The 18,781-nt window shown below is 45.5% G+C and overlaps 7 protein-coding genes across 7 annotated transcripts; 4 read left to right on the forward strand and 3 right to left on the reverse strand.

Annotated features, from left to right (window-relative positions):
- Window positions 1-55: 55 nt before the first annotated feature.
- N7520_000475 (haloalkane dehalogenase family protein) lies at window positions 56-1,728 on the reverse strand (the record flags this gene model as incomplete). The annotated part of the gene is made up of 3 exons (XM_057134410.1): window positions 56-731; window positions 850-1,034; window positions 1,141-1,728. The coding sequence occupies 3 exons, from the start codon at window positions 1,726-1,728 to the stop codon at window positions 56-58; spliced, it is 1,449 nt and encodes a 482-aa protein (XP_057000346.1).
- Window positions 1,729-5,678: 3,950 nt separating this feature from the next.
- On the reverse strand, window positions 5,679-5,999 carry N7520_000476 (uncharacterized protein; the record flags this gene model as incomplete). The annotated part of the gene is made up of 1 exon (XM_057134411.1): window positions 5,679-5,999. One exon carries the CDS (start codon window positions 5,997-5,999, stop codon window positions 5,679-5,681), a length of 321 nt encoding a protein of 106 aa, XP_057000347.1.
- Window positions 6,000-8,917: 2,918 nt separating this feature from the next.
- Window positions 8,918-9,406, reverse strand: N7520_000477 (uncharacterized protein; the record flags this gene model as incomplete). The annotated part of the gene is made up of 1 exon (XM_057134412.1): window positions 8,918-9,406. The coding sequence occupies one exon, from the start codon at window positions 9,404-9,406 to the stop codon at window positions 8,918-8,920; it is 489 nt and encodes a 162-aa protein (XP_057000348.1).
- A 1,045-nt stretch (window positions 9,407-10,451) lies between these two features.
- On the forward strand, window positions 10,452-12,993 carry N7520_000478 (TMEM14 family protein; the record flags this gene model as incomplete). Its single annotated transcript, XM_057134413.1, has 4 exons — window positions 10,452-10,567; window positions 10,658-10,784; window positions 10,892-11,032; window positions 12,502-12,993. 4 exons carry the CDS (start codon window positions 10,452-10,454, stop codon window positions 12,991-12,993), a joined length of 876 nt encoding a protein of 291 aa, XP_057000349.1.
- Window positions 12,994-14,741: 1,748 nt separating this feature from the next.
- N7520_000479 (bZIP transcription factor) lies at window positions 14,742-15,560 on the forward strand (the record flags this gene model as incomplete). The annotated part of the gene is made up of 1 exon (XM_057134414.1): window positions 14,742-15,560. One exon carries the CDS (start codon window positions 14,742-14,744, stop codon window positions 15,558-15,560), a length of 819 nt encoding a protein of 272 aa, XP_057000350.1.
- Window positions 15,561-16,866: 1,306 nt separating this feature from the next.
- On the forward strand, window positions 16,867-18,290 carry N7520_000480 (FAD-binding oxidoreductase; the record flags this gene model as incomplete). The annotated part of the gene is made up of 2 exons (XM_057134415.1): window positions 16,867-17,090; window positions 17,153-18,290. The coding sequence occupies 2 exons, from the start codon at window positions 16,867-16,869 to the stop codon at window positions 18,288-18,290; spliced, it is 1,362 nt and encodes a 453-aa protein (XP_057000351.1).
- An 84-nt stretch (window positions 18,291-18,374) lies between these two features.
- On the forward strand, window positions 18,375-18,610 carry N7520_000481 (FAD binding domain-containing protein; the record flags this gene model as incomplete). The annotated part of the gene is made up of 2 exons (XM_057134416.1): window positions 18,375-18,417; window positions 18,462-18,610. 2 exons carry the CDS (start codon window positions 18,375-18,377, stop codon window positions 18,608-18,610), a joined length of 192 nt encoding a protein of 63 aa, XP_057000352.1.
- Window positions 18,611-18,781: the final 171 nt, after the last annotated feature.

Raw genomic sequence — 18,781 nt, forward strand, 5'->3', positions numbered from 1 at the left:
CGCTAAGGAATGTATTGTAGAAAAATGAGGGCAAACAAATTTATCATGTAGATTATTAGGCCAATCTAGCTACCAATCGCGTAACTTCCTCGGGCTTATCCTCCATGGGGTAGTGACCTGTATTTGGGAGCCAGATACCATCTGGTGCCCAGTCCGCCATGTTATTCTTGCCAATGACACGTACAAGGGTCTCCTTGTAATTTTCGACCAATGGATCACGTTCTCCGAATGCAACAACAATTTTGAGTCTGCGCTCCGTGGCCTCATGCAAATTGCTTGGTTGTTGCCTTTGCCAGTAACTTCTTGCATTATCACCCCTCTCTGATAGAAGCGCGAACGCGTTCAATTCAATGAAGTTCTTTGGGCCACAAATAGCTTCAAACATCTTCCACGGCGGTGTCTCACGAACTTTTTTCAGAAGAAAATGCGGTATTCCAGTACCCATATATGAAAAATCTTCGACACTAGGCCTGGTGTTCGCGGCTAGGTGCTTGTAGGGTGCTTCATATCCTTCAGCGTCACCCTCCAAAATATCTCGAGATATGAATCGTGTAATAGTGGATTCAGACACATAACCATGTAACACTCTAGTCAAAAGAAACCAGACAGCATATAAAAGACGACAGTTCCGACTCATCTCGTGAGGTTGATGCGGCAAGAATGAATTGATGAGAAACAGGCCACTGCATGAGGATGAAGGGAGACGAGGAATAGAGCATAGAGCCACACACCTAGAATTTTGTTATTAATTGTACATAAGAAAGCTGGCAGTAACAAAAGATAATGGTCAGGAGTACCAGCTGTACAGCCCTCTGGTGCATCTGGCAATAAATGAAAATGTAAACTTACCCGCCCCAACTGTGTGCTACTAGTATGGCGTCTCTGAGTTGCACATGATTGAAAAAGGCAATCAATGTCCGCATGTGCACCTCGAATGTAACAGATTCGCGATGCTTAGGTTTGTCGCTTAGTCCATGGCCAAGCCAATCCAAGGCGAAAATCTCATGGCCCTCTTCGAGAAGTTTGGTCATAACCTACATAGGGCAAATATTAGCACACCTCACGGTTGAATGTATTCAATCTTCTTTGCCTAGACGTAGTATCATATGAAAAAACTTGAGATAACAAGTTTCAACACACCTTTCTCCACATATAACTCCAGCTCCGACTTCCGTGTAGGAGTAAGATGGGTCGCTTGGGTAAACATCCATTCTGGCCGCCTGCGTGGATAGCTGGTCTTAAATGAACGTATCTCACTCTTGCGCCACAGACTATAAACTCCTCAGTGTTATCAGACCATCGACTATCGTTCATCCAATGCTTGTTGAATCTGTCGACCCTAACAATATCATCCTCCCGGAAGATATGTTTTCCCTCTAGCTGAAGCTGGACCTGCATCGCCCACTCTCTTCTGTAAGCTTCGGTATCTTCGATGAGCTTGTTCCACGGTGAGATTAGACGTCGAACATTTCCGAGAACAGTTGGAAGAAGTCGAAAAGAAATTTGTAAAATATAGACTGGAAGAAGTGCAATAATTGCACACAGCCGACATATAGTGAAAGATAAGAAAAACACGGTTATGTTTTCGTAAACAGCCTGGACGGTGACAAAGAGCTGCACAGCAGTCATGCGCAGAAAACAGCGTGCCAGGTATAGCACCGCCAAAGTTACCTGCGGCATCTCTGAGCCCAACTTAAGGGCTACTGGCTTTTCCTGGCTCCATGCCATGATTCAACATGCGATCTTGAGATTTGCTTCCTTATAGTGTATGTTTAGACCGGCGGGGTCATCAATGGAGTTGAACAAGATGGTGTCGCTTAGAGGGAGTGAAAAGTAATCACTTATAACCAATCTACCAAAGGGAGGGCAGTTATCCCCCTTTCCGCCACTTTCGCCTTATCTCGGCATTTATTCTTTAATACAACATCATCCTTTCGGTTATCCCTTCATAGGGTGAAGGTATGTAACATACCAACGCCACTTGAACATGGCTTTCGAATGTTCAATAGCCCGCCAATTAGCTGGTGACGGAAAAAAAAAGCTCGGGGGATGAATTTCACGTCCGGTTATACAACTGGATTTGGCGGGCGGCAAAGGAAGCTTCGAAACAAAAATATCTCATTCTAATTATAGGACGATAAGGAAAGAAGCCCCGGTCTCGTCAAGCTCATCGCGAAGATCACGTCCTGCACCTTATTTTAGAAATCAAATTGATTGTTGACTCATCAAATTTTCAAAGCCGATTTCGTTATCAAATTCTCTATGGCATACTAACCTTGTAACTTGATCTCCAAACGCAAATCGAGTAAAAGAGGCAATTTTGCCTGGAAAAGGCGGCTCAGAAAGATACTGCCATTGTTCTGGGATTCTTGAGGTAACATTTTTCTGGTACAAATATTGTATTTGGTGATGAATGAATTTTAAGTGAGCCTCTAGATTAGATAACGTGTCACCAAATTCTAGGGCCCGCCACTAAAAAGAGGAATGTGTCAATTTCACGGGCCCGTCAAGAATTGTGCCGGTTCGGGCAAACAGCTTGATAATTGGCGGCTAATTTCCCCATCCCTTGTGAGCATTTTGATAAGCGCAAGCCAAAGCACTATCATCCCATTCTTGAGTTGAATTAGTCTTTTTCTAGCTTCGCAGGGTTGTCTAGACTCTCATTACGTAATTGGCAAAGCATTTCTACTTTTAGGATAAAAATGTCATGTACGTCTCACCTAGACATTCCTTCGTCAAACCGGCACGAAGGACCGAAGCAATACAAGAGTAAAATATCCTTCAATTTGGGATGAGAAAAGCGAATAAGTCTCAGATCTATATGATTGGCGGATATTTCTCTATCTCTCTGACTTTGATAAGCATGATGTTCATTCTCAAGGTTCGAGCTCAAGACTTCCTTGGTACCAAGAAAGCCATCTCGAGTTTATAAATAACTAGCGTTGTGCCGTATCACAATTTATCAATTCTCGATTATAGAAAGCCCAGAATGACGAAGATTCTCGACGACCTTGCGATTAAAAACGACGCATCGCAAAATGTCGACTACCTGTCCTTTGAATGGAAGCCGGAGGATATATGGGCCACCAGATACTATATTCGTCAACGAAAACCGCAATTGAAAGTTTACCGAAGACTTTCAAACGCTCTTTGGAGAGCTTGGACTAAGAGAGAGAGAGATCTGCCATGCTCCACTCCCCGATTGATTGGATGGTAATTGATTATGCTTCAATCGCTATACTACAGGATATTGTTTAACTTATTGTTCTACGACGACAGGGATAAGGACACTGATACGACCTGGCTTTACGGACCGTGGAAAAAATTTACTGGACCTGAAACTTTCATTACCTGTTCTAAAATGGCCACAACAAATCATGAAAGGCTTCCACTATCATCAGAGTACCCTATTACTAACTATAACAAGTCCGACTTTTCCGCAAATCGAAGTATACTTCGTCGTCCACGACACACACCTATACTCAACCTGCCAGAGCATCAGGTGTGTCATGGCTCTCACAAATTTAAATACATTTTGATTAATCAAGGAAATCAGATTGAAGCCCCCCGAGTTTTGTCACCCAGACAGAGAATACGTCGAGTTTATTTCAATCCACAAGTACAACAAGCAATTTGTCTTCCACAAGACACAAATTGGTATCTTTTATTTTGGCAACAACTTCGGAGCCAATACATCATCGTGCCAAAGGATAGGGTGGATTTCTTCAACCTCTTGTTCAAAGCTCATAAAGACGGACAGCGTATACTGCCCTTGCCGCCGACGGATCTCAAACCAATTGACGACATATGCCCGCGCGAGAGAAATGATTTGGTTACATTTGGAGCCGTGATTCGATATTAGCCCAAGCAACTCAGGTCTTGTTGAAGCACTTGGTCAGAGCACGCTGAGAATGATGGATGACTGAAACCGCGATTACCATATCATTGAGCCTTGCCGTCTCGCTGCGCGAAAGTTTCTTTCGCAGGATGGTTTGTACCTGCCAGAAAAATCATACGGTTAGCGCTCCAGGTCAATACCAGGTCCTCCTAGAATGACCAGCAATACAGGGGGGATGGAGCGACGAGTTGCCAAGCCTTCAAGTAAACCCCACCACCTTCGTCTACTGGAAGTCACTGATAAGTACTAGCCGCTCTCCTCTCCTCCACCTTGACCCCAGCATCCCACGGCGCCTAGCATCCTTTCTCATTCCAAGGAAAGAAAAGAGTCTCCAAATCCAGGCAGAAATACATCCCCTCTGGCCGATCGGCATCGGTGGATTTTCTGATGATGTAATGATGTGACCTATTTTGATGTGGCTCAAATCATTGGACGGATGTATTTCCCCACGGGCAGTCTGCTTTGCGGATTGAGTCTATGAGTTCGCGGTTCTCAAGAGCAACACCAGATTCTTGGCTGTTAAGCCATCTTACAAAGTTGGGATATTTCAAGGACTTTCCAGACTTTCCAGACTTTCCAAACTCTCTTTGCATCTTTATTCCTTATTCTCATCTATTATTTCAATTGTACTGTACATATGTGTTATCTTAGGCGGGCCACCAACCACTCGAAAAGGCTGAAACTGGCACGAGGATTTGGAGTTCGGTCAAGACTAGCCGATCGTTGGTTGGCCTAGGCTCGACTCGACCTACCGGCAGGCCAGTATATTTTACAGCACGAGAGGAGCAAAACATACGGACAGGCTAGCGAGCTTCTAAGACGTGGAACGGCAGGACCGCCGTACAGCGTTTTAGCCAATTACAGCGTAATCCAAGCAAGATAAACAGGCACGCTAGTCCAACTATGTCAAATTTTGTCCCTGCGGACAAGGTTCGAAGGAGTGAATAGCACATATAGGTAAACCTTGATGGAAATGATCACTCAATGTTTTTAGGCGCCTTTCAACATGCAGAGACTATCGAACCTTGGGAAGGTTGCAGCAATCTTGGTAAATTTACCTTGAATATATTGGATTTCCGTGCAATGAATCGCGCAATTCAAGTAAATAAAGCGAACCCTGCGCCTCACTACCCTTTATCTAGGGAGAAAAGAAAACCTAGCCGGACTTAAAATTATAATCCTGGGGGGTGGGTTTATCTTCTCGGGCGCAAAGTGGGAAGTAACATTTCCAAAGTGGAAGATTAAGATTTTCCATCGAATAACCCTCTTCACTTTCGCGTGGGGCTCAAAAAATCAAAGCTCGTATGAGCTGACTCCCGTGCAATCAGTGACGTTGAGCGTTTTTGCGGCTTCCGGGACGATGCTTTCCTCCTCGCCAAGTAGTAGACCCGACAGCAGGATGCACATGACCCATCTATTGCAGCCCATACCTCAGGCTCCTGCTCAACAGCCAATGTTTCAGGGTCTGCCACAGCATGCATTGACCCCGCCTCCGGATCCATCGACGTCGCCTTATGACCGATATCACAACTCGACCTCGGGATCTCCAGCTGAGAATGGGGGCCTGCATGACGCTTCTCTTATGGTCGCCCCGCCGGCAAATCCGGGTCTGCTCCCCGGCGTCGGCCCATGCTACATTGTGATGCAATTGCTGCGACCGGGCACTGCGAGGGAAATACTCCCACTTCTCAGGTTGACGACGATGTGATATTAGGTGACCAAGGTGCTGGTATCCAGACGTTCACGTCTGAGACATGTATGTGTATTTCATGTTCACAGGTCATATGATATACAGTGTATCTAAATAAGTAGAGCATCCAGCGGTATCATCACAATCGTAAACCTTGCAAATTGTTCTTCCATCCGTGGTGCATGTCTCGGTCTCCTTGGAATTGGCAAAACCATAAACCTCGAAACTCTTTCCTGTCTGCGGGATCTTGACCCTCTCGTAACCACCATTCTCATCACAAGCTTTCATAAGCGAGTCATATGAAAGTTTGCACATGGCTTTGATACCAGGTCTGATATAAGAGCCAGCCGCTGTGTGGGCAATGACCCCAAAGCTGGTACACACGAAGCTACCGTCCACTCCAGAGCGCATCTCAGTAATTTTCATAGCCACAAGACTATATACATACGGCGAAAGATTGGCAACCCAATCCCAGTACTTGCCAGAAATTTTTACCTGGGTTTCATACGAGATGATGCGGTCCGCGAATTTAGGGGATCTGTGCCGGTGTGACTTTTGACTTTCTCTGTGTAGCGCTTTCTGAGTCCGGTTTCGGTCGAGGTGGAAGACTTCCCAAAGTTCAGTTAGTCAACATCGGGTAGGTCATCGGTGGAGTTGGTCAGGTAGATATGAGAGACATATGCATTGGGGCCGAAGTAATCCGGCAATGCAAACGTTCCATTTATCGTGTCGAACAAAGCTTGTACATCGGGGCAACATCAGCCGCACCTCGATGCGTGATGCCGGTGATGTTTCTAATGGCAATCTCATTGTAATTGGCAAGGATGGGCGAGATGAGTGAAAGAGTTGTCGCGAAGCGTGCCAACTGAAAGCTCAAACTCGTTTATCTCGAGCTAGTCTTCTAGTTCTTATCACTAGCTTGTTCCGAGGTCCTGTGGAACCTGAATTGATTATGACCCAGTATTTTGATAAATTCGTAGATCGAGTACTGTATTCCCCTGAGGATCTCTTGACGATCAAAACTATTTCTTAGCAAATGTCGAATACTAGTCAGTCTATCGAACCCCGAGTCGACCCTAATCTATGAGAAGCGAGTATCAGACAACACCAGGATATATAAACCCTTAAATTTGGACGCGCGTCAAATGGGAAACTTGAACATTTGTCTTACTCCACTCTTCTGGGTTTAACCTATCAAATATCCAGAAAAGCTTATCGCTGCACTCAACATCAACAACTTGATACTTTTCGCTTGCTAGGGCAGCCGCTAACATAAGTCATCTAGGCGGCCATAATCTTGGTAAATTACCAAAGTTCTTGCCTTTTCCCGACATTAATATTTCTATCCAAGTCATTGCCCCTAGGTGACCTCACCTCGCCAAAAATTCAGCTCCTACTCTTGCCAAAAAAGTTTGCAATGTCACTAGATCCTCACATTGGCACCTTGCCATATGAAGATGTGATTTTGGAGCAGGTCCAACTAGACAAACCATTATTTGGGATCCTGACTGGCATGTTTATCGCTCGTCTCTTTGTAGGTCACAACGTCTAGGCAAAGGGCTTTCGAGATCCACCAGGTCTAATCAATACCAGATTATAAATGTCGACGGCAATATCATTGCAACACTTATCGCCATAGAGCACGACATGGGAGCAACTACACTTCACAAATGGCGAAGCTTTCACGGCCTTCCCATATTCATTCTTCATCGCGCGGGAAAATTTGCTCTTCTCTCATTGTTTCCATTCACGGGCACCAATCTCAAGATGTGTTTCCTCTTGAATGTGGTGACGGACATGCTACTTTCAACACTGAAGGTGGCAAACGTGCACTCTATCATTTCTCGGCACCTGAGAGCTAAGGAAGTCCGACCCACGATTCTTCGCTGTGTTTTTAGCTTATCTTTATGGTGGAGGACTTTTCCTGCTGCCCTTCTCTATAGCGTATGCTCGAGCATTTGCTTTTACCTTCCTATCCATGCTGGTCGTCTGTTCTTTTTTGAGCTTGGGGAATACGACACACATGTGGGCTTGAAAGGGGGAGCTGTTGTTGGGTTGATCGCAACTCTGTACTTTGCCGCCGTCGTGCCGTCTTATGCTGTTTTTATCCGAGTTGCGGCTTCGGCGCTGCCTGTGCAAAAGGCATCAAGGGAAAAGGTAGAGGGGTATAGAGGTATCTTTGAAATATGGCGGAGTTTTCCTCACTTGGCTCGATTCAGATTTTATAAATCGCTCGCTAATGTTCTGGCTATGGAAGTCGTTATGGCCTGCGTGTTGAGTGTTTGCGTTCTGTTGCTCTTTCATCCTTTGCTGCATGAAGATGTGATTCTGTTTTTTGTGAAGTATGCTGGGTAATTTGCACATGCAACATTAGATAGTGAAGAGGGGAACGCTCGATGGCTGTGCACTCTAGGTATACGGGTCGATCCAGCAATGCAAATAAACATCACAGCGAAGCCCAATAGCGTACGTTATAGACCGAGAACCCACTCGTAGGGGCCCGATGAGAGAGGTGTAGGAGTATGTATTTATATAACTGATAATAACTAGTATGAATGGTACTTCCGATACCATCCTGAAACGGAACGTGACTGAAGAAACATCAAAGGTCCTTTATGTCTTCGTTTAAGATTCGAGTGGGAATTTCTAAGATTCGAGTGGGAATTTCTAAGATTCGAGTGGGAATTTCCTAAGTTCTGAAAATAGAAAGGCTACAGAATCCTTTCAATTCTATCCCATTTCTCTAGATCTTTTCTATCCTTCAGTATGGCGGAGGCTGTTACCCATTGGCATAATGCCCAAACCCCTGCGTTTGCCTGGTGTGTCCATCGCTTTCGCCAGGCTATCCGGAATTATGACACTACAGATGATGCCAATTTTCAAGTTTTTTGCGATGTTAGTGGGGTTAATACTGGGGTTAATACAGCACGCTGTCATGTGTGCTTTCATGATGGTGAATCTTATGATTTAGTAATGATTCACTCATGATTGATAGTAGACACACAGCTAAAGCCCGCTTATAGTACACCCCTCTACCTAAGGAACGTTGTGTATCATAAATGAATGATACCATAACGTAATTCACAAGCGAGGCTGCGAGCTAGACACCCGCCTCTTCTCTTTTCTCCCCATGGCCGATATCACACACTGCTTTGTGAGCTTTATCCTATATGTATTGTAGTCATCTTCCCTCTTAGAAACTCAGGCGCCAAGAGTATCCATATAAATCACATGTTGCAACGGAAATTTAAACAGTTGAACTATGATATAACAGCCTATGACCACGAACGACCAGGCTGCTCGAATGTCAATATAACCATCGTCTTCCCTCAGTCCCACTCTCGTTCCTCACCTTTCTTAGACCATCGCAAATCATGGGGTCGAGGCTCCCCATCCGCATCAGCAAAAGCGAACTTATTCTTCCATCGCTCTGTGGTCTCTTCACTGAGCCCAGCTGCTTGCTTTCCCTTTTCTCTTTTCTGTCTTCCACGCGCAGGGCCGCGTAAAGTCTCAATTGCCGTATCCCAGTCTTCCTCTCCGATTATAGGATCAAGAACATGACGACTTTTATTTTTGGAGCCCGTGTCCTCATTTTCCTGGTAGACATCAAGAGCGGGATCATAGGCCGCTGCAAGTTCTGCTTCGATGTTGCTGGTATTGGGTTTATAGGCTCCACGGCCCCAGCAGCGGATAGGCGTAGGAATGGCAGGGGCTAAACATCGATGGGTTTCGAACCATGGAAGCACTTCAAAGTGGGCTTTCCTAGCGTGGAATAAATTCTTTGTTACAGGATTCGCACGCCGTCGTGGTAACGTCATGGTTCGCTCATGTTCCAAGCCGGGCGCAATATTCGCTCAAAGATGACATGAAATGATGTGTGCTGAATTTCTGTCGCTCGCAAAATGTAGAAACTACGTCATTGTGTCTTCATAGTAGCTATGAGGGAAAATTAGAATTGTAACTCCTCCGCTCCCAATCAGTGCCCGCCATTCTCGCAGCCCCAAATTTTCCCTTACGGAAGTATCAAAGTCGCAAGAAAGTACAGCTTGAAAGACATCCTGACTGAGAAAGAGCATGACCACCGTGTTTTTTAATCTTTCTATCTAATAAAGCTTTGGTACTCGATTTAGCTTTAGGTCATCATGCACTGTCTTACATAAACAAGAGACTACTTAGAGGTAGGAGTCCTCGTGCCTGATGTATGGCGATTGACTTTCATTTCCCAACATGCTATTTTCTCTTCAAAAAATGAAAGCCATTTCGTGAAAGAGCGCACCTATATTTGTCGGCATGATGGTAAATCATCAGGGCTGTCTAACCTCCATCATGGATACTATTGACACGATTAGCCAGACCAAAACAACATATATCAGTTTGAGTAGCCTAAAGATCGTTCATATTACGCCTAATGCCAGAGTGACCTACTTGGAAATTTTCAGTTCAGCTAAGTCAAAGAAGCAAGCATAAAATCAAAGTATATGGCCATTTGATTGGAGCGCACAGACCGTATTAGAAAGTCGAAGGAAGGAGTCAAAGTCTGCTCTAAATGAAGGGAAATGCAAGAATTGATCACATGACCCAATTACAAGGAATCAAGAATTAATTGTGTTACTTGGAGGGCGCTGACGTAGTCGTCGTTTTGATTCCAGTTTTAACATTCCTCACGGTTGTTTGACGTTCGGTTCCTTATCCGGAAACAAGCTGGCGAACCGATGATGTAAAGATAAAACCCAAAAGCTTCTAGCTTAAATAACCTTAACTCACTGAAATCGGTATCTTAATTTTCTCTTCTAGTGATTAAATCCGCCTCGCTGCACATTCCTGCACATTAGAGAATAGGATCATGAATTTCATACGTCAGCCATGCTTGCGCACAACAACTTTACGGTCGTTCCGCACCGGAGCTGTCGGAATTCCTTCACGCCAGGCAAGTTTGAGTCGCAGATCTCTAGCTACTGGTGGTCCGAGTGGGCCACAAGGTAGTAGCCCCAAATGGTGATTTCTCCCCTCGACTCCTGAATACCTAGCCCAGTAGCGGACAACTTGTTAACCCTGAAATCGTACGTCAGGCTATTGGTCTCCATTGCTTTGGGGTTTCCCCTTACAATCTATCTATGGCAAAGGGGAGACACGGCAAAGCCCAGTAACAATGCTGCCGGCCAAAATTCCGACTCAAATACTTCCGCCCATGATGAGGTTCGTTATTCCCTAGTGTGCTTTACCAGCCACTTCGCTGTCCCCAAACTCGCCCAAAATGGGATGATGTAAATATTTTGGCGGCTATATCTCTAACTTTCGGATAGCCTCGAGCCATGGGCTCTCCTAAAGGACCTACAAGCATGTCAGCTAAACAAGAGGGCCTTTCTAATGCTGATACCATGAACCCATATGTCAATGAGCCCGGTAAGAGTAAAAAGGGAGAGGGTGAGACGGAAACCGCGAAGGTAAAGGGTACCGTGAAGCCTGATAGGCCGCAGGTGTGAGCATTGATGTCAGCCTCACCAATATTGCCTTTCTATGTAATGAGATCGGAAGATTCCTGTGTCTAAATTGACAGCACTTTCTGCTATCTGTCACCTTCCCTTTTCATCTATTCTCAGAGTAGACAGAAAAACTTGATTTTAATCATGTCTCTCTCCCCTTCTCATCTACCGAGCTGGCTGCCTACCAGTTAATTCTATCCAAGAAGAGATCTCTAATGATGTGGAATCATATCCTCCAGATTGTATGGGTCCTATTTCGTTGTCCCTCACCGGAGAGTGTCAGTAGAAGGACGCCTGTCAAACATGCTTCACTGTTATATCTATCGGCATTCGCTGCTTTTGCCTGAAGCCATGCTTTACTGGTCTGGGCACTCTCTTCACTGTGAGCTCCTAATTGGGCGAGTGTACCTCTCAATAGCTGTAAGCCCTGGGCTTTATCCACGCCTTGTCAGAATTTCAAGTAGCGCAACCCGTCGAATATAGGTTGAATGGCTGTTGCTTTTCCTCACCTGACTTGTCTGTATTTAAGATATCTCCTCTTGAGTAGCTCTATAAATCCGAAATTAATCCCAAGAGCCGTACCTTCGTGATGAAAATAGGATGAAGCTCAATTCAGTATATGCATATTACTGAAAAATAAAAAAAACCTTTCTTGATGCTTCAGATAGTACCTCGAGGAAAGGTCAGCCAAGACAAACCAAAAGCTTATGACGGTGTTAGCGAAAGAGGACAGTATAAGGAGCAAGGCTATAACAATGGTATAGGGGGGTTAATTCAATGAATCGAAGAAAAATACTCCAAAACAAATATAGACAACAGCATATCTAAGATGGTGGTCACCTAGCGCCCGCGTGGGCGGCTCGCCGCTTTATTCAGTTCGGGTAGATATCCACCTGCGGGATATTCAGGTGCAAAATAGTGGTGCTCAGCGCTGAAGGGACTGAACATATGCCAGGAAATAAGAAGATTTCACGATGAATATAAACAAAGAAAAAACAAAAACATACAACAGTCAGGATTCGCATGTGGTCACCCACCATACTACTAACTAACCGGCGTGTGGCTTAAGTACGGCTGAGCGGACGGGAAGCCCTGTTCTCCACACCCTATGGTCGTATGTGCTTAAGTATTCCCACTAGAAAACTATATACACTCTCTGGTAGTATTCTGAGGGGACAGGCGGCGTCAAAAGGCTTGGAACCAGTTGATTCTCGGGCTTACGTCGGAGATGGCGTATGATAGTCCACCTGAGGAAATATTACGTTTTTTTGGGAGTCTATAGACTCCTTATAAAATTAGGCCCTATAAACAGCAATTAAAACTAACAGCTTATTCTAATCATCCTTCGAAGAGAGAAAGGGGAAAATGGGTACATCAAAACTTCCACCTAGCAAGTCACTCAAGTCAGAACTAATTTAGCTACCAAACAGTCAATCCAAGACCCCTTAACCACCATTATCTACACCGTGTTACTCACAGGCGCGGTTACTCTTGCACGCACCGGAAGCCCCCAGCCGTTTAACGAAGTCTTCACGACCAACACAGCACTAGCTTTCTCCATCTTCACCTTCCTTGGAGGCGCCATCACTTATGCTCGCAAAGGCTCAGCCTTGTCTGTCTCGGTCAGCCTTGGTCTCTTTTACATCGCTCTCTGCCTACTTAGCTTTATGCGCCTTCGAGCGGGTCAGCCTTATGGCGCTGAAATTGGCCTGTCTGCCTGCCTTGTGGTAGCTCTTGTTCAGATTTTATGGGTCAGGAAAAGAGACTGGAATACATTTTTGGAGATTTACTCGGTTGCCACTTACGGAGTTGTGGTTCTTGCAAGTTGGTTTTGTGTATTGTCGACCGTGGGAATCTTTCTTGATCTTTATCTCTTGGCTTTCGGTTTAGATCTATATGAATATTTGAACAGGACGGGCTAGATCATACATGAACAGAAATTTCAGTATTCCCCTATGCCACATGTCCTCCCATGAGCGTAAAAGTGTTGAATTTTGTGCTCTAGCGAATATTTACACCTGGTAAGCACTCGCTTGTTGGTAAAAAATCATGCCGAACGTTTTCTCGTTCTGCATGATGACCACCGGAGCAGGGCAGTTGGAAAAGAAGCGCGCCAAGAAGCAACAACAGGTGACTAGCGAGCAGAGCGACTGAGGTGCGCGGCTGGAAGGGGATTTGCATCATATCTGCAGTGCATTCGAAAATCACTCCACCAGAGGCTGTGTGCAGATACCCGAATTCAGATAGAGGATTGCGGCCCAATGATGTTATACTGGAGGCTTTGTCTGATGTTATTATTTTCTTAATGCTCGGCTATTCGAGAGAAGATGCTGCTAAGGATTTTAAAAAGAAACTTGATAAAATAATTACATGTGCTACGTCACTTTATTCCATTCGTGAATATCAGAATAAGCGGTAGCACGATGATAACTCTATATGCCTCAAACAGCTCACTCCGGCAACTCTAGAGAGATACGAGGATACAGCAATAAATTAGGCATTGTAAGTTATACTATAGAGAGGTATACGCCTTGTCACTCATTTCAGTAGGTAGAGACCTTCTCGTAACGAAGCAACTCATGCTAATTTTTCCAACAATAAACCTAATCCCACCCTATAGCTTCTAAAATCCTTGACTGAAGTCTACATTACAACAAGAGAGGGGATGAAGGAGTCAAGAGGTCGAAAGGGCCGGGCGAGCTTTTTATGCCGGAGAAACAAAAGGCGGAGCTTACAAAACGATGGCAAATTGGAAAGAATATAATCGTAGAATTAGAGGGCCAAACCTTGTAGAGTGCTTCCAGATGGTATAGGACTGATGATTGTTTGACGTCAAGGAACATTTAGCCAAGCCAGCCAATCGATGCTATCGTTCTCATCTATTCCGATTTCTCTCATGAGCGAGTCAAAAAAGGCGATATCGGCGTTCTGCTCGGCGCTGTGGTTATCCCCAGCAGTTGATGGAAATGTATTGGCCCGTTGGTCAGTGGCATCAGGAATGGAACTACTAGTCTGCTCCGTTGAAAAAAGAGGGGCAGCATTAGAAACTTGGCTATCAAAGTGTGAAAGGGGTTCGTGCTGCTAAAAATTTGTCTCCGCTGGGCGTAACTCAGAGCAAGACATATTATCTCCGGTTCGCACATGAGTATCCTGTATGCTGGTTCCAACGGGGTCTTGAACTCTTGGCTGTGAAGCGTCTGTCATATCGCGCTGCATCTGAGGAGAGTATTTGAATATAATGCCGTCCCGAGTGATATTGATAACACCGAAATGGTGAATTGACACCCTGACAGTCTCATTACTATTTGGAGCACATGGGATATCTCCTGATGCTGGAATTTGTGTAGTAGGCTGAGGTGTGGGTCCTTCCGCGGCTTACGCCACGGACCGAACCTATCAGACCCACGAATCGATGTTTCGTACTAATGCATCCCCCTCTCTCGGCCTATTCGGACATGTTATCCTTCTTCCGGAGAGGGAAGTCCATATTCGCAATACCAACTATTGAGTTGGACGAATGAGGACCCTCTTTGAAAAAGGGTGCGGAGGCCATTGTCTGCCGGCGCTCAGCCATTCCGTCAACACGGTCGAGATCGGGGCAATTAAATTTCCACATCGAAGACACTCACATCGTTCTCATTGTTGATCCATCACACTTATTCGAGGAACCATGGATGCCAATGTGCAATTAATGAGCGACTCGGCTAAGCGGCGACGCGACCAGAATCGCCTAGCTCAACGCAAGTTTCGCGGTGAGCATCCAGTATCCAGCAAGTGCCAAGCTGTGTCGATCATACCGCTAATCAGAGTTTCGTTGACAGAGAAGAAGCGGTGGGCGGCGCACAATGTTGCTCTAGAGGCGTCTCAATCACATCAGTCGATTTCAACAGTCAACAACGTGGAAATCCCGATCAACTCCTTGCCGGCGTTCCCGAATGCAGTCCCCAGACGGACAGGAACTCTGTCTCCAAACGAAATCCAGATCACTAGCACAAGGCCAGGGCCCATAGAGCACCTCGATCTCGACGCGATTCACCCGTTATGGGATCATATCAACGCCGACCTCTCCTTTCCATCCGATTCATTACCCCTTCAGCCAAGCTTAGCACACGCGAATTTCCCTCACAGTGACTCCTCCAGTCCCACTTCACACACGGCGCTCTCCAACAGCGCATCAAGCAACCACATGAGGTCGCTTTCTCAATCCGAAAATAGCCATAGCCCGCCATTCCAACGCAGAACATCCGATTCCGATATTCGCCCAGACGGCCAATGTCTCCAGCTACCACATTCTCACAAAGACGATACGGTACTGGAACTGATTACATCTGCAAGAAGTGATAAGGGATGGATTGGCGCACTTCACATTGCCGCTCAAGGGAGGCGCGGACGTCAATGCCAAAGCACACAAATGTCCGTATACGGGCAATGTCATGCCGCTGATGGATCGTCAGCGATAACATGGGCGATGACTTGGGATGGGGACTAGAGTCATATTGAGTGTAGCTCATAGACTGACCGATAGACTGATAGACTGAAATAATGAGGTTTAGAAGTATCATTCCTTTTCCTCGCGTAGGCCATCAATTAGTCTGTCCGTAAATGAATTCTACAGTCCAAATAAAAACCTGTTGTATTCCTACCTCGATGCCCACTAACTACAACTACTCTGAATTTGGGGTACCTTTTTAATCCGTCGCTGCGCTCCTTCAAAAGGCCCAGTCTACCTCAAACATACATATTCTGATTACCTTCCTATGCAGTCAACTCTCGCTTATGGTACGTCCAATTATGGTAATTCAACAGTTACGGTAATACTTCGCTTGTTTTGACCTACTTGTGGGGGCTATTTGGTTAAGAACCTTTGCTTTTCTGGGAGGGGTCACTATAAGTGAGAGCTGATTGTATTCAGCGACCTTAATTTCACACCTCGTCGTCGCCTGCGATGGAGGCTACGACTTCGACCTGGCTTCCCGTTGGCCCTTAGATCACCGACTTTACGCGGCCTCTATCCCCTCAGCCCCCCTCTAAATTTCGCGCTATAAAGAGATATAAGATATAAGTACAGTAATAGGGCTACCTACCCCTCCCCAATCCTGTTAATAAGTCCTTAAGCCCGATCTAAGCCCGCGTCAGCCTCTCTCAGGGCTGTCTCTAAAGAAGACGATATGATTAAATAGCTCCGGTGTGAGAACGCTAAATTCAAGCGAGAGGAACTTAGCACTCTTGCCTTAATAATATAGCACACCAATTATGTTTGCGACAAGAATGATATGACAGATGACAATAATACATTGCTTACAAATTATAACAAAATGACAAATGAAGCATCCTTGGCCTATAATGGTACTGTCCCTTGGTAATATGCAAGTAATCGTGCTAAATTATGCGAGGTGGTGCTGACTGCATAAGCACCTAATGGGGCTGTTCCATAAGCCGCAGAATGGCGTATCTGGGCAACGAATGGTTTCATAAGTGCAAAGACGCCAAGAGCGAAATTATTCATGGATGCTGAGCACAAAATTAGAGGGCAACTTGCACAGGAATACGACATCCACAGTAATCCATAGCTATGCAGTCCAATGAAGTCCTTCCACTCTTGGTATTATAGCTGTGTATGACCCGAGGCATAGGAGGATCATTGCAAAGGATTGACAGCTTTGTGGGGGCTAATAGAATGATTGGAATTATATATAAGGACTGAACGCTTTGTGATAGTTAGAGGCTCAAAAAATCATCATCCTCGTGGCAAATATGAAAATTTTGCGAACTATGCTCTTGGCGTTTTATACCTGATGGTACTTCTGCCAAGGGTACTAGCAGCTCCTCAAGCTCCTGGATGTCACTATTTTCCTGGAGATCGGCAATGGCCTAGCCTTCAGCAGTGGCAGCAGCTCAACCTATCAATTGAAGGGAATTTAATTGCTGGAAGGCCACTTGCAGATGTAAGTTATGGTACCACCTATGACAAGGGCGAATGTGTTGCATTGAAATTGAACTGGAACAATCCACCATCCTAGTAAGTCTAATATATATGTGTACTATGTGAAGTGATCTCTCTGATCTGACTAATTACCATAGTTTTGTTGACCCTACCAATGTTATGTCGCCATACTGGTTGAACAACTCCTGCAGTCCGTTTACATCGCACAATGCCTCCTGTATACTGGGAAACATAGCATCGTATGCGATAAATGTCAGCTCGGTTGAAGATGTGCAAGCAGGATTGAAATTTGCTAAGGATCATAATAATCGTGTCCAAGTGAAGAATACCGGGCACGACTTCCTTGGTCGATCTACCGGTGCGGGATCCTTAGCCCTTTGGACCCATAACTTGAAAGACATCAGCTTCTTCAATTATTCAAGTCCCGGTTACAACGGATCGGCGGTAAAACTCAGAGCGGGCGTCCAAGCGTTCGAAGTATACCAGGAAGCCGCCAATAATGGACTTCGGCTCACAGGTGGATTATGTCCGACCGTTGGACTTGTCGGTGGATACGTTCAAAGCGGAGGCCATGGTGCCCTAGAAGGTGTTTATGGTCTCGCTTCAGATAACACCCTGGAATTTGAAGTCGTGACTCCCGATGGGAGTTATCTCCTTGCCAGTCCTACCGAGAATGAGGATCTATATTGGGCGTTAAATGGAGGGGGTGGTGGTACATATACTGTTGTTATATCACAAACCACCAAAGCCCATCCAGACGGTATCGTTGCCGGTGCATCTCTCACTTTCCAAAATAATGGTGACAATGGCACATACTGGGCGGCTGTGGAAGCATGGCACAAACGGCTCCTCGTTTGGGATGATCTCCCTGGAATCAGCAATTACTTCGGCATCACTAGTGATCTTTTCACACTTTACTCTGCGATTTTACCCGATCAACCAGAATCTGCGATCGCAGCGCAATTTGATCCATTGATCCGGGAGTTGGAGGAACTGGGCCTTACCTATACATACGAGACAAACGAGCAGCCAACTTACTATGATCACTTTGCCTACTACACTCCAGATCTTCCTTACGGAGACTATCTGACAAACTCAACGATCGGTGGAAGACTGATCGCCCGAGATACTGTGCGTGATAATATTTCTGGCTTGATTGCTGCCTACCGCAATATCACCGCACTGCCAGGATACCGTATCAACGGCATTGCTGCCAACGTCACACATGCTCGAGTAGGCAACACCCCCGCATCGAATGCTGTCCTTCCCGCTTAGCGTGATGCTTTATACTTGGCCAATATAGACGTTTACGTGACACCAACTTTTCCACTCGACATTTGATTCGAACACCAGGCACAGATGAACCACAATCAAGATCTTTTAAGATCTATCATACCGGATGGTGGGACCTACCTCAATGAAGCGACCTTCGACAATCCAACCTAGAAAGCAGACTATTTTGGCGAAATTACCCTCGGTTGCTGGAGATTAAAAAGAAGTACGATCAAAATTTCGTGCTCTACGGACCAGCTTCTGTGGGAAGTGAGCACTGGAAGATCGCTTCTGATGGTAGACTTTGCCGGGCCGGTGCTTAAAGAAGCCATTATCCTGTGAATTAATCTCAAAGTCCAGGCTGAAATACTAAATAAAGTCTAGAATACAATTTTTTTATTTGAGATTTTGCTTTGCTTAGATGTTTGCGCAATGGGATCCCTCAGAATAACACACGAGGCGAGCTATCTGCTAAAGTTTCGTCCCCGGACAGA

This window comes from Penicillium odoratum (assembly GCF_028828045.1).
Source record: "Penicillium odoratum strain IBT 22623 chromosome Unknown utg000001l_segment0_segment0, whole genome shotgun sequence".
In the NCBI taxonomy this organism is placed as follows: Eukaryota; Fungi; Ascomycota; class Eurotiomycetes; order Eurotiales; family Aspergillaceae; genus Penicillium; species Penicillium odoratum.